Source organism: Nanorana parkeri, unplaced genomic scaffold, assembly GCF_000935625.1.
Source record: "Nanorana parkeri isolate BGI_ZX_2015 unplaced genomic scaffold, ASM93562v1 scaffold296, whole genome shotgun sequence".
NCBI classification, from domain to species: Eukaryota; Metazoa; Chordata; class Amphibia; order Anura; family Dicroglossidae; genus Nanorana; species Nanorana parkeri.
The window spans coordinates 218,711-234,240 of NW_017306564.1; the positions used below are offsets into that span (position 1 = coordinate 218,711).

At 39.0% G+C, this 15,530-nt stretch overlaps 1 protein-coding gene across 2 annotated transcripts in view; it reads right to left on the bottom strand.

Moving 5' to 3' along the window:
- Positions 1 to 11,737: 11,737 nt before the first annotated feature.
- AFDN (afadin, adherens junction formation factor) overlaps positions 11,738 to 15,530 on the bottom strand; it is a 253,318-nt gene continuing 249,525 nt past the window's right edge. For both annotated transcript variants that reach the window (XM_018557710.1, XM_018557709.1), the window contains 2 exons: positions 12,305 to 12,389; positions 11,738 to 12,221 (listed from right to left, as the gene is read on the bottom strand). In XM_018557710.1, the coding sequence (XP_018413212.1) occupies positions 12,068 to 12,221; positions 12,305 to 12,389 (239 nt within the window). In that variant the 3' untranslated portion in view covers positions 11,738 to 12,067. The remainder of the gene's footprint in view (positions 12,222 to 12,304; positions 12,390 to 15,530) is intronic.

A 15,530-nucleotide genomic window follows, 5' to 3' on the forward strand; every position in this document is an offset into this window, starting at 1 on the left:
GGCTCTCCCACTTTTCCTCCTCCTCCATCTCTCCCCTCCCCCTTTTTCTTTGTCTGCACAAATGTCCATCCCTGTGTTTGTTGAGGTTCACTTTTATTCAATTCTATCGGCCACTCCATTAATTGTATAGCTGGTAGTTCCAAAGTGTCCAAAAATCCTGGAAGATCTCCTGGTGTCCTGAGTTTTGCTGTTTTTCCATTTCTATGTGCTATCAACTGAAAAGGAAAACCCCATCTATATCTGATCTCTTTTTCCTGTAAAATCCCTAGTAAAAGTTTCAGGGCTCTTCTAAGCATCAATGTTTGTCTTGAAAGATCTGGAAACATGGTTATTGTATGTCCATCATAGGTCAATAATTCCTTGACTCTTGATGCTTTTAAGATGGCTTCTTTCTCTGTGTAGTAATGAAGACGGCATATAGTGTCTCTGGCTCTTGTAGTGTCTCTTCTAAGAAAACCAGGTACTCTATATACTCCATCTATGATTATTTCGGATTCAGGACTTTTATTCATTATATCATTCAATATAGCCTTTGTTGTTTGTAAGAGAGCGTGTGTCTCCACTGTCTCTGGTATACCTCTTATCCGTATATTATTACGTTTGTTACCATTTTCCATATCATCTATTTTATACATCATATCCTGTATCATCACTACTTGGTTGCTTATAATTTTTTGTTGTGATTCAAATCTAGAAATCCATATATCCAGGTTTTCCTCCAGCCCATTAACTCGTTCTCCTATGATAGAGATGTCGGATTTTAAGTCCTTCAGCTCTTCCTTGTATGTCGTTTCTAATCTGGCAATATAACCTTCCATATCTTTTTTTCTTGGCAGAGATCGCAGACATTCCCCAATATCCTGCTGTTGCACCCGCTCTTGTTCCGATAGATGGGTGGTTTTATAATTATCCATACTTTTTCTCTGATCTCTCTGAGTGTCCAGTCTCATAGGAACATAGTATTTGAGGTTGAATAAAGACATAAGTCATAAGTCCAACATGGGGTGTGTGTGTGTGTGTTTGTGTACATGAGTGTTCTCATTCTTAAGAGTACCTGTACCCTTGTACATTTCGGTCTCTCAGGAAGTCGTCCAAAAGCCTCTTGAATGATTCCAGATTAATTTCGGAAATTACCGCTTGAGGCAGTGAGTTCCAGACCCTAACCGCGCGAACTGAGAAGAATCCCCTTCGCCCCTTGTGTTTGAATTTTTTTTCTACCAGTTTTAGGTGGTGTCCTCTAGTCTTTGTTACGGAATTAATCTCAAAGAGTTTGTTGCTATGACTATGGAACATTTTGTACATAAAAATCATGTCCCCCCTTAATTCCAATGTAAACATGTTTAAATTTAGTAGCCGTGTCTCATAGTTCTGGTCCTCCATCCCCTTTATGAGTTTGGTCGCCCTCCGCTGGACTTTCTCCAGTTCAAGGACATCCTTTCTGTGGACCGGTGCCCAAAACTGCACTGCATACTCCAGGTGGGGCCGAACCATTGATGTGTAAAGTGGCATAATTATAGACCTATCCCTGCAAAACATTCCCTTCTTGATGCAGGACAAGATTCTACTAGCTTTGCTTACAGCAACCTGGCACTGTAATCTATTATTTAGTTTGTGGTCTACAATGACCCCCAAATCTTTCTCCATTTCCGACTTCCCTAGCGGCATACCCATAATTGTATAACCCATTTGCCTATTATTCCTCCCAAAGTGCATAACTTTGCATTTATCGACATTAAACCTCATCTGCCACATAGTTGCCCACTCCCCTATTTTATCCAGGTCCTCCTGCAATGTTACACTATCTTGGTCTGTTTCTATTACCCTCCCAATTTTGGTATCGTCAGCAAACACTGAGATATCGCTGTGTACTCCGTCCCCGATGTCGTTAATAAACAGGTTGAAAAGCATGGGTCCCAGCACAGAACCCTGAGGCACACCGCTAATGACACTAGCCCAGTCTGAAAGGGCGCCATTTATTGATACTCTCTGTACCCGTTCCTTTAGCCAGTTCTCTATCCATGTACACACCCTTCCATCTATGCCCATAGCTCTCAGCTTGTATAGTAAGCGTTTATGAGGTACCGTATCAAGAGCCTTAGCGAAATCCAGATATACCACATCCACAGACCTCCCTCCATCCAGATCTCTACTTACCCCCTCGTAAAAAGTCAGTAGGTTAGTCTGACAGGAACGGTCCTTCCTAAACCCATGCTGTTTGTTATTTATTTTGTCATTTTCCCGCAGGACTTCTACTAAGTGGTCCTTAACCTCCTTGGCGGTATTCCCGAGTGTAGCCACATTATTTACTTACCTTGTCCCTCGAGCCGTGCGGTGTCCTCCGGCCGGCGCCGGCATCTGTCTTCCGGGTTCCGTCCCTTGCGAGCTGATGTGTCGCATGGGGGCGGAACCGGCAGGAAATTTGCAAAAAAACCAGGAAAAAACGAAGAAAATAACGAAAAAAATCCGAAAAAAAATCGCGCAGAAAAAATTACGAAAATCAAAATAATCATACCGCCAGGGAAGTTAATCATTCCCTCTAACAGTTTACAAACTACCGATGTAAGACTAACTGGTCGGTAATTCCCAGGTTGGCATCTTGCTCCCTTTTTAAATATTGGAACTACCGTAGCCCTCCGCCAGTCATTCGGAACTCTACCAGTCATTAGAGAGTCCTTAAAAATGAGGAATAATGGTCTAGTTATAACCTCGCTTAGTTCCTTAAGTATCTTGGGGTGTAGATTGTCCGGTCCCAACGCTTTATTTGCATTAAGTAGACTAAGTCTTTGTTGTATCCCGGGTTCCGTCAATCACTTGGCTATATTTTGTGTATACTGAGGAGAAAAAGTGTTCAGCACTTCGGCCCTCTCCTTGTCGTTTGTGACCAACTTCCCATTTTTGTCCTTTATTGGGCCTATCTGCTCCTTTCTCCCCTTTTTACTGTTTATATATTGGTAAAATTGTGGGTTTTTTTTTTACAATATGTGGCAATATGCTTTTCGCACTCTATTTTAGCTGCGCGTATTGCTAGTTTGCATCTGTTATTGCGTTCTTTGTAGTTAACGAACGACAATGCCGTTGCCTCCATCTTATAATTTATAAATGCCACTCGCTTTTCCTTTATGTGATGCTTTACAGTTTTATTAAGCCATACAGGTGTTGTTTGTGATCTTTTACTTTTATTACCCAACGGTATGCATTTGGCAATGGCAATATGTAAGGTGTTTTTAAAACATTCCCACTTTTGGTCCGAGTTCAGTTGGTGGTGAAATACATTTTCCCATTTGATGTCCCCCACTAGGTGGCGCAGTTTATCAAAGTTAGCCCTTCTGAAATTAAGGGTTCTTGTCCTACCAGCCTGCTTCCCTTTCCTGTATCCAATATAGAAAGTAATCACATTGTGATCACTATTTCCCAGTGTCTCCCTCCAGGGGATGTCTCATTGGGTATATTTGGGGATGTTCTAGTATGCAAACTGGTATGTGAATGTATGGCACAATCTTGTGCCATTTTAGCTTGTACCTTGTCCCCGTCCCGTCCTCCCGTAGGTGTGTGGGGAGCCAGTTCCAACCTACCTCCCCCCTCCACAGATAGTCTTGAACGGGTACCTGTAAAGTATGATCCAATTTTTGTTGAAGAGCTTCTCCTCATTGTAGTCGCTGATGGTAACGATGGTGCCTGCGACTGCGGCGCCTTTATCTTCTTTTCCTTACCCCCCATGCATTGATTTAATATTGCTGGGCTAATGGGATAGATTGAATTGTAAAAAACACAATATTATGCTACAATCTGCTGTTTCCTAGATATATCCTGGGTATGTAACTATGTATCGTGGACTCCGTCCTGGATGTAATTTAAAAAGTCAATTGACCGGTATGCAGTATGCGGTAAGCTGATATAATGCAATTGCCTCCAGTATAGTTCAATAGAGTTCAATAGATGATAATATATGGCTGTATGCAGTATGCTGATATAGTATGCAATAACATTCAATATATGACAATAAATGGCTGGTATACTTGCATCCTGGATATCCTGGACTGCGTTCTGGATGTGGTTTAAAATGCCAGTGGACCAGTATGCGGTATGCAGTAAGCTGATATAATATGCAATAGCCTCCGGTGTGCAATAGAATTCAAAGTATGACAATATATGGCTGGTATACTTGCATTCGAGGTCGTCCAGATATCCTCCAGACGTTCAGTGATCCTGCTATTCCCGGGTGCTGTGTGCGTGCCCGATAGTAGAGCCCTGTTTATGGGGCTATTCGTGGGGTGGAGGTAGGCCGTTAGAGGCAGGGGGGAAGACAGGTGAGAGAGAGCCGGTTAGGACATTGCCCTTAGCGAGGCAAAGTCCGTGGACGGGCGGCGCTCAGTGTCCTACGTCATCGGCGCGCGACTAACCACCGTCTTCTACTATGCACGTCGATTTTTTTTTTGCTATTTTGGATTCAGCCACTGGCGTGTTCTGGATGCAGGGCGCATGACGTCATATAACAGCACACGTGTTGGGCACCGCCATCTTGGTGTATATCTAGGTATATGCCAAGATGGTGGGGCCAACATCTGCTACCCGCCTCCAAGATTGTGGCACGCATTCACAGAACACGCCGCTGGCCAACATGGCCGCCGCACATTCTCAAACAATTATGTGCCCGAATAAATTTCTCGTATATTCGGACATATAGTAATTAATTCATTTTACACGTAGTCTAGGTTTTGTGCTTTTTTATTTTTACTTTTCTAGATACACTTACTTGAAAAAAGGGTTGATATGACATCCTGACACTTCATTTTTATAGACTCTATTTTAGTTTGACATTTATTGTTTATCACTTGTTTGCCTACAGTTGTTTTATTTTATAAGAATACTTATATTGTGTCTACAAGTTTAATACCTTTGAATAAAAGTTTTATTTTTATCATACTTTTTAATATGTTCCTTTGCGGCTTAACAAAATAGGAGTCTTTAAATGGTGTGGATATTGGGGAAAATGGGTGTGGTTACTGGGGCTGTTGCCACTGAGGGGCGCTGTAAAGCTTTCTTGCACAGGGTGCCTAAAGGCCTAAGGCCGGCCCTGATTGAAAGTGTCACAGCCACAAGAGACAACCACAATTTTAAAGTGCTGCAGCCTCTCGCCATTAACTCCGACAGAAATGCAAGAAACCTGCTACCAGTGTTGGATCCTGCACCCACCAAAACTCAAAGGAAAACCAGCTAAAAGGCTCTACGTGGCCCAGTAGAGCAGGGGGTGTTACAAGTTCTCGTCTCAAAGGCATTCTGTCCCACTGGAACTGAAAAAAAGGACCATCAGACCACACCAAGTGAGCATCTTTTTCAAGGGGGTCTTCAGAGACCGGGCGCTGCTGGCTGACCGACCACAGCCCTGGATCTGTATAACACCCTGTTGCTAATGCATCACAATACACTACATACCAAGGTAAGCATCTAATGCAGAATCCAGTGCTGGAAGTGACATTACAGGGCAGCCGTGTGTCTTCCATGTTGTAGGATACCAGCCTAGAAGCTGCCAGTTGGCAGCTGCAGTGGTTATAGTGCTGTTCAACAACTCTGATTTTTTTCCAGTGTCCAATCACCCGAAGGTATCTGCATATAACCCAGTTGTCTATGAGCCTGTATCCTGTACTTTATAATTAAGAAAAGTAAAAAAAAAACACACATACAAACATGGCCAAATTTGTTGGTACCCTTACAGCTCATTGAAACAATACTTCAATTCTGAAAATTGTCTCATGAATACCTGCATGCCTTTGTTATGTCAGAGTAAAGCAAAGAAAGTGTGAAAATAAATCAATTATTCCTTATACTACAAAGATACTTCAAAAGGGCAAGGCTAGATTTGCTGGTACCCCTAGAAAAGATTATACCTAATTGGATCATAGTGATAATTCAGACTGTTTTGTGTAGTTAGTATCACACGTCTTGAATCTTGTTATTATGCAATCACCTTTTTTAAATGGAGAAAAGTAGTCACTCTGCTGTTGGGTTTCCTGCTGTGCAACACATTAAACATGGACCAGAGAAAGCAAAGGAGGTCGTCGGAGATCAGAAAGAAAATTATAGACCAGCCTGTCAATGGTAAAGACTAAAAGACCACCTCCAAGCAGACTGGTGCTCCTGTGACTACAATTCCAAATACTGTAATAATAAAGATCAAGGTCAATGGGTATGTGGCCAACTTCCCTGGACAGCCTTAACAAGAAGCTTGACCCAAGTTTCAACAGAAGGATATGATTAGTAGACAAAAGAGCCAAGGAAAACTTCCAGAGATACAAAAAAGACACAGGAAAGCTTTACTGCTGAAGGAAAAAAAAAAAAAAAAAGACAGACAGACTGGAATTACATGTAAGAATATTGACACACTACGCTTCTGGGACAATGTCCTTTGGACAGATGAGACAAAACTGGAGATTTTTGGCAAGTCGCATCAGCATTAAGCTCTTAAAGAAATTAGCAACATGCCTACAGTTAAACATGCAGGAAGCTTGGTCATGCTGCTCTGCTGCATTTGGCATGGAGTGGCCTGAATCTGTGCAGGACACAATTCAATTTTAAGACTAGCCAGGAATTTTGGAACAAAATGTACTTCCAAAAAAAAAACCTCTCAGTTGCAGTTCATGGGTCCTCCAAAAGGATAATGGTCCAAAACACAAAGCTAAAAGCACCAGAGAATGGCTAAGAACAAAACATTGGACTATTCTGAAGTAGTCTTCTATAGGCCAGGATCTGAATCCTATTGAACATCTATGGAAAGAGCTGAAACATGCAGTCCAGAGAAGGCACCATTTAAACCTGAGACAGCTGGAGCAGTTTGCACAAGAGTGGGCCAAACAACTAGAGCTACAAAAATGGTTTGTTTGTGTACAGTGATTGCCTCTAAATCTTATGCAACAAAATATTAGGTTAAGCATCCCATCATTTGTGCCCATGCCATTTTAATTTGTTTTATCATTTAAAATATTCTGTGGCATCAAAAACAAAATGTGAGTTTCATAAATATGGAATAAACAAAGAGGGATGTCAATTACTTTGGTCAGATTTATTTCAGAGAAAATTGTGGGTTATTTTTTAATTGGGAAGGGTACCAACATATTTGTCCACATTTGTACAGATACTGTACATATTGATTTAACAAATAGCCAGTCAGAAAATTGTGAATTCAGGCACTTGGTTAGAATGATATTCAATTTTTTAAAATAATTGTAACCTCACATTGTGCAGTTGTGTGCTTTTGCAAACCGTGCTATATTCAATGTCTTTTTGGAAAGATCTGCTCAGACAAGGAAACTATTAGAATTATTAACCAATACAGAAAGACACTGTTAGGCTATATAAAAGAGAAATCCAAAGCCATTAGATGTTGCTCATTATAGTTTAGCTGAACATCTCAAATAAATAAGTAAATAATAATAAAAAAAAACACACATTTATATTTGCTCCGCTTCTGTTACAGCTTGAAGTAACTTACCTTGATGTTTCATGTTTCTCTTACAGGTATTTTTTATTTTCAATAAGCACAACTTTCATACAATTTTTTTTTAATCCAAAATATTTTTTCATAACTTAAGCTTTAACATACTTAGTATTAAGCATAAAGCCTGAAGAAGGGGTCTAATGCATTCTAAAAGCTTGCAACTTTATTAAGTCAGTCAATAAAAGGTAACACTTACCTCCAAACTCTTTGGTATTCTATTAAATGTAGTGATTTGTAAATGAGCCACTTAAGGGATACTTAGCTAATTTAGTGATATTACTCTGCTTTCTGCTTAAGGGCCCGTTTACACCATAGTACTGCATTAATTGCACAATACCATCTAATTAACGCTTGCTATCGCACAGCCAGGTCCAGTCAGTTTAATATGGAGGAACTCAAGTATCCTGCATAGAACTTACACCTCACTCAAATGGAACACCCTTGGGATGAATTGGAACGCCAACTGCGAGTCATGTCTTATCGTCCAACACCACTACCTGACCTCACAAATGCCCCTTTGGCTCAATGGGCATAAATTCTCATAGAAACACTAGGAAACCTTGTAGAAAACCCTTCCCAAAAGACTGGAAGCTGTTTTAGCAGCAAAGAGGTGGTCAACTACAAATTATTGATATTAGTGAAGGCTGCACTAGGATTTATGTGAATGAATGTTACCAGCTGCAACAAAACCTTGGTGAAAACACCCAAAAAACAATAACTACTGTGTTGTGCTAGGCTCCAGATTATCCTTGCGTGAAAAAATATATAAACAAAAATGTATCCAACTGTTCTGAGTTTCGTGTTCTTACATAAATGCTGAATATTTTAAACTTCAACCAAAATACAGGCCGTGTAAACATAAATCGAACAAATCCTTTTGTTATATCCATAACATCATTTGAATAGTCGAAATAAATCTGTGATTTCAATTGTGTGCTTCCATAATAACATTATTATACAAGATTTATATAGCGCCAACAATTTGCGCAGAGCTTTACAATATAGGGAAGACATTACAATCACAATACAAATCAAGACAAGATGGTAAGGAGGGCCCTGCCCCTGAGGGCTTACAATCTAAAAGGGAGGGGGAAGTGATACATGAGGAGGGAAATGAGGAAAGATTGATTGAATAGTCCAAATAAAGGAGATTAACAGCAAAAATAATCGGTGATCAGGAGATTGAACCTCGCGAGAGGTGCCCATAGACTAACAGAGGAGAGGAATTAGTTGGATCTACATCGGACTATGAAAGCAAGTTCTAGCAGATATCTGGCGAGTGTAACATAGAGCACATTTAGGAGCATTGTGCAAGAAAGAGTTCCCTAATCTCATAAGTGGGAAATTGTTCCCTAATCTCATGTGTGGGAAATTTGATCACTCTGTGAGAAATACACAATTGAAATCACAGATTTGGACTATTCAATCAATGTTATTATGGATATAACAAAAGGATTTGTTTGATTTATGTTTACACAGTCTGTTTTTTGGTTGAAGTTAAAAATATAATCAGTGATCGCTGAGTGTTTGTACATAAGGACATAGTATGTTTACTATATCCTCAATTATGAATATATGGAAAGTGATCTACATAACCTCCTGTTCATTAATTATTGTGGTTATAGTAAACACACTGAGGTGAATTTATCAAAACTGGAGTAGCTGTGCATGGCAACCAAACAGCTTCTCTCTTCAGTTTGTTCAGTTAAGATTTGAAAATGAGAGAGAGGCGCCGATTGGTTGCCATGCACAGTTGCTTCAGATTTTGTATGCTCCAGTTTTGATAAACTCCCTTCACTATATCCACATGTTCTAAATGAACAGGAATACTCAGTATAGAGGCTTCCTGTTCATTTATAACAGGGGCTGCAGAAAAAGAGATTGCAGTAGCACCTCTAGTGCCTTTTTCGGAACACACCTCCAATGCAGGTGGTTCAATTGGAGCAATCTTTTTCCGATTGTAGATGCATGGCATTTTGAACCCAACTGCTGCTAGTGTTACAGGAACACCACACAATTAATTTTGGCGTTCTTGAAAACCTTTTAGCATCAAACTCAGTTCTTTGAGACTTAACATCAGCTCTTATGTTGGCTTTGCTGGGCAAGCCGGTCCTTGACAAATAAGCAGTTGTTTGGAATGTACCCCATTTGTAGATTTGCCTTACAGTGGCATGACTGATTTTAAGTAATTGGACAATCTTTTTAAATCCCTTGCCATAGAATCATAGGCATCAACATCTTTATTTGGTGGGCCTTAGAGCTCTAGTGATCTTGGTAAAATGACACCATACATGCCAATAGTAAAAGCAAAGAGAACACCAGACCCTAAATGTCTAAGGTTTAAAGGTCACCACACACCTTACGATAATCGCGGGAAATCCCGCGATCGTACGATTATCGTAAGGTGTGTGGAAGCCGTGCGACCTCTACTACTGTAAGGTTGCACCACTTTTAACTTACGGACATGTTCGAAAAACCCGCCGAGCATCGTACGGCTTCGTAGTGGCTTGCGATCATCCCAAGTACGATCTGCCTATGCAAGATAGGCAGATCGTACGTTTTTTTAAGTACCTTACAACCATCGCAAGAAAAAAGTCTTGCGATGGTTGTAAGGTGTGTGCCCAGCCTAAGACAGGTTCCACCTGCATACTCCCCAAGGAGTTTGTAGTCTTTGGCATCTAATCTGAAACACTGAATTCTAATTTAATGGTTTGAAGTGGTGGTAAATGAAGATTTGTATTTACTTTTTTCACATTACAAATCTGAATATTTGTTAATTTAGGCAATGAAATTAGCAGTGCCCTCCTTACCATCTTGTCTTGAATAGTATTGCAACTGTAATGTATACCTTAAATTGCTAAGTGCTGAGCCAACTGTTGGCGCTATATAATAATAATAATAATGAATACACCTGGTCATTGTTATGTGCCCTTTGTTCATCTGTAGCCACTATTTGAATTAAGATCTAATGTTATCCTGTTAAAATATGTTGAAAAAGTGAGCAATTTACATGGTGTACATACTTTTCACATGACTGTGTATCTATAAATCAGTGAAAAAATTAGGTGTATATTTAGGGGGATATAATCAAGCAGTGAATGTGAGAATCTCCAAACATTCAAAATATACCAAAGATTTACCTGCAGTGAATGTTTGAGGAATATCTAATTCACTGCTTTATAACTATAACCCATGTGTTCTCCTTACAAAAAAATAAACGGACTCCCTTCACTCTTTAGTTTCACAGATATCACTAATCTAAAAGAAGCGCTAGCTTAATTAGATTAAAAAATGACAAACTTTACTTTGACGTTTAGAAATAATGTAATTTAATCAGTTGTATCTTTTAAAAGAAAAGAAGACCACACTTTGTCTGAAGGTCTATTCATCGAAATACTCAGAATGTGTTCATGTCCAAACATAGACCAATTATACATATATTTGCAACAGAAAAAATGTTAAATTCTAAAATAACAACAAAACCTTTCAATACAGATCTGCAATACCAATTAATTCTTGCTAAATATATTTCCAAATAACTCCACTGAGGCAGAGTGCATCTAGACCTTTCAGAGAGTCAATTTTTTCAATAAAATGTGAAAAGTAAGTATAGCCCTATTGCTTTAGTCTTTTCAAGTGCTCATGGACCTAAAATTGTTAAAAGCAGGGGTGATTGTGAATCCAATAATAACGCCCCCTTTGACATAGTAACATGAATGGTGATAAAAATATGTACTGACTCTTATTTCAGAATTTTCAACCTTTTGTTTATTCTGTATCCGAAAGATAATTGCTAGAACTGTAAAATGTACAATAACTTGGAAAATATCAATTGTAGTCCAGTGTCTAAGCAAAAACCTAACCAATTAAAGATATTAACATCAGATGCATTTTTATTATAAAAAAAAAATCTTTTCTATTACAAAGATCAGTCTATTAAATGCATCCCTTGGAGATCCAATGTGCAGATTTTTACACCGGTGACAACAAAGCAACCGTATAGTGGAGTTCCCCCTTTAATCCCTCCCCCAAACTATTTCTTTGTTCCAAAATGTACTCTGAAAAACTGTCAGTAAAATATTTTGACAGATATGACACAAAGGGAGGGAAAAGAATCCAATGTGCAAACAAGTAATAAACATTTACAAGATTTGGTGCAGCCTTCCACTGTACTATAATGTTCATTGACATTTACAGTGGAATGCCATCAGCAGTTCATCACAGGCTCTTTTATTTTTTTAATTATTTTAATCAATATCAGCTTGTGCCAGGATTCCGAAATTTGTCTATTGCGTCCACGTGATTAATAGCAAGAAAAGCACATAAATATTACTTGAGATTTGCAAACCTTAAAAACAGTTTGGAAGGAACTAGATCATTCTTGTTATTGCAGTATCTCTATGTTTCGAATTAACAGTCTCAAAATAAAATCACTCTTTACAGAAAATATATATATATATATATATTTATATTCCTCCCTTTTACACTTTTGTCACCCCACCCTCTTAAGTCCGTTGATTATGAATATATTTATTTGTTAAACTATAAGATGCCTTATAGTAAAAAACACAGGGATCATTTTGTATTTAGCTCATTTTCCAGTTCCATTAGTTTGCGAGAAGCTTTAACTTTGTTGGACACATCCTGGCCTTGGGAGAAGAGGCGCTGGCGCTCCTTAAATGTCACACTCTCTGGGGCTCCCCCGATTGTAGAAAGATCTCCATCTTGGCTGTATGAAACAAGCAAAATATTAAATATCAAATATTACTTTAAATACTGTAATACCACAATTTTTACACTGCATATGTTTACCTTTTCATTCTCTTGTCTCTTGGGTCCCTATAAACTTCATTGTTCCCAGCTATCGCACTTGATGATCCAGTGTAAGAATTTGATCCTAATAATGAAATGTAACATTATTTACTTGATTGTGGTAGTTATATTGTAATGTAAAGTAGATGTGGACACTAAATATGGTCTCTTTATTGAACACATTACATTTGAAAATTAAATTAGCATATCTTTAACAAAATAATTATAGAAATATTCATTATTTTAGCTGAAAATGTTAGGAAAGCGTGAAACTATGCAAAGTTAGTTCCAACAGAGCACAGAAAAGTTACCAAGCAGAGCAAGAGTCATTTCCTATGCTGAATGCATCTATGACAAAGAAAAGTAACTTTCAGTGCTACATTTTCTGCTCTTAACTGCTATTGGATTATATATTGTTTTATATTAAAGTTTTACCACTGCAAGTATATAAAATTCAAATTAAAACTTTTGTAGTTTTGATTTCAGAAAAAAACACATGATACAAATGTTATAAATTTAGTTGCAGTTCAGTGAGTAAAATAAGTATTTGATCCCCTACCAACCAACAATAACTCTGGCTCCATGGTACACAGATTAGTCCTGTCAACTTAAGAAGGTGTGCTCCTGACGACAACTCGTTATGTATATAAAAGACACCTGTCCACAGAATTTCTTTCTTCCATTCAAACCTCACCACCATGAGCAAGACCAAAGAGCTGTCAAAGGACATTAGCGACAAGATTGTAGACCTGCACAAGGCTGGGATGGGCTACAAGACTGACAGCAAGAAGCTTGGTGAGAAGGAAACAACTGTTGGAATGATTATTCGCAAATCGAAGGAATACAAAATAACCATCAGACCAGAACTACACGGGAGGAGCTTGTGAATGATCTCAAGGCAATTGGGACCACAGTCACCAAACAAACCATTGGTAACACAATATACCGCCATGGATTGAGATCCTGCAGCGCCCGCAAGGTCCCCCTCTTTAAGAAGGCACATGTACAGGCCCGTCTGAAGTTTGCCAATGAACATCTAAATGGATTCAGAGAAGGATTGGAACAAAGTGCTGCGGTCAGATGAGACCAAAATTGAGCTCTTTGGCAATAACTCAACTCACCATGTTTGGAGGAAGAAACATGCCGACTATGACCCTAAAAACACTATCCCTACAGTCAAGCACGGAGGTGGAAACATTATGCTTTGGGGCTGTTTCTCTGTTAAAGGTACAGGCCAACTTTGTCGCATTGAGGGGCCAATGGACGGGGCCATGTATTGTAAAATTTTGGATGAGAACCTCCTTCCCTCAGCCAGAACACTGAAGATGGGTCGTGGATGGGTCTTTCAGCATGACAATGACCCAAAACATACATAGGTTACATAGTTACATAGTATTTGAGGTTGAAGACATTAGTCCATCAAGTCCAACCTATTAGGATCTCATTCTAGGAGTACCTGTACCCCTGTATATTACGGTCCCTTAAGAAATCGTCCAAAAGTTTCTTGAACAATTCCACATTATTTGCTGAAATCACTGAAAAAAAGCGTTCAGCGCCTCGGCCCTCTCCTTGTCGTTTGTGACTAGCTTCCCGCTTTCATCCTTTATTGGGCCTATCTGCTCCATACCACCAAGGGAACAAAGCAGTGGCTCAAGAAGAAGCACATTATGGTCATAGAGTGGCCTAGCAAGTCTCCAGACCTTAATCCTATAGAAAATTAATGGAGGGAGCTGAAACTTCAAGTTTGCCAAGTGACAGCCAAGAAACCTTAAGGATTTAGAAAAGATCTGTAAAGAAGAGTGGACCAAAATCCCTCCTGAGATGTGTGGAAACCTGGTAACCAACTACGAGAAACGTCTTACCTCTGTGCTTGCCAACAAGGGTTTCTCCACCAAGTCCTAAATCATGTTTTGCTTGGGGATCAATTACTTAATTAACTCACTGAACTGCAACTCAATTTTTGTAACATTTGCATCATGTTTTTCCTGGATTTTTGGTTAATATTCTGTCGCTATCATTTAAAATACACCTGATAGACCTTTCATTTCTTTGTAAGTGGGCAAACTTACAAAATATTCAGGGGACCAAATAATAAATTTTCCTCACTAATATATATATATAACACCCATACCGAATTCAAACATGCTTTTTCTGGGAATATGAGAACAGATGGGTCTTCCAGTCAGATGAAACCAAAATCAATGTCCTATAGTAAGATTAATACACAACAGTCCACTGATGCTCACCTCCACTATGTTCCCTGCAGCTAACCACAGGATCAGGTTTGTGTCTAAGTTTACATAGAGTTAATTACTTTCTCCCTTGCCCCAGATGAAAGAGTTCAGTCCTGGTGGGAGTAAAGGCTCTCACAGCTGAACAAATTGGTGGTGGAGATCAGAAAAAGTATCAGTGGGTGGAGGTGGACTGTCAAGGGATCCTGTCACTTTGTTCTAAATATGTAAAATGACAGATTCCCTCAAAGGATTTGTTTAGGCATATTGTAAGAAAAGTTCAGATGATATTTGTAAATGACATTTCTATAATTGTTGAAATAAAAAAAATCAATTTCCCTACAATCATGGCAAAAGTACTGTTTCTCAATTTGATTAGGTTAATGATGTCCTGCAGATTTCCTATGAAGTGCATCCAAGCGTCCAAAACAGGTGCTCTGTAAATCAGCAAAAAAGCAACCTATGGACACTAGCTCTAGCAAGCACCTTCTTACTAGCTCTGCCTACTACTGGTTGAATTGTGATAGGAGGCTTGCTATCCAAAATCTAGGAGCTGGCAGAAGTAGGCCAGAGCCATAATATAGGAAATGTGCCCCTATTAAAGCTTCCCAGTCTTTAAGGCTAAGGGATGCTCTACACAATATCTTACAGAATGCGTAGGCACCTTGTCTACCTGCTATGCATAGTAGATATACTGAACCATCTTATAGGCCATGGGTTTCAACCAAAGCAGAAATATCAGTTTGTGGTAACATGACAACTTTTAAATCAAACTAACATTTATTTTTAATTATTACAGGAGAGTAAACAATACAACTGCAAGCATTCCAAAGCGCTTTTATAGTGCTTTTTAGTCATAGCCAGTGAAAAGAAAAAAGAAGCAGTTAGCAATATATATTGAGCAAATGGTCATGGGGGAGCAGGGCACAAGCAGTTAGGTGTAGTTCTTCAATTATCTTCATTATATCTGGTGTATATATTTGAAGTATAAAATG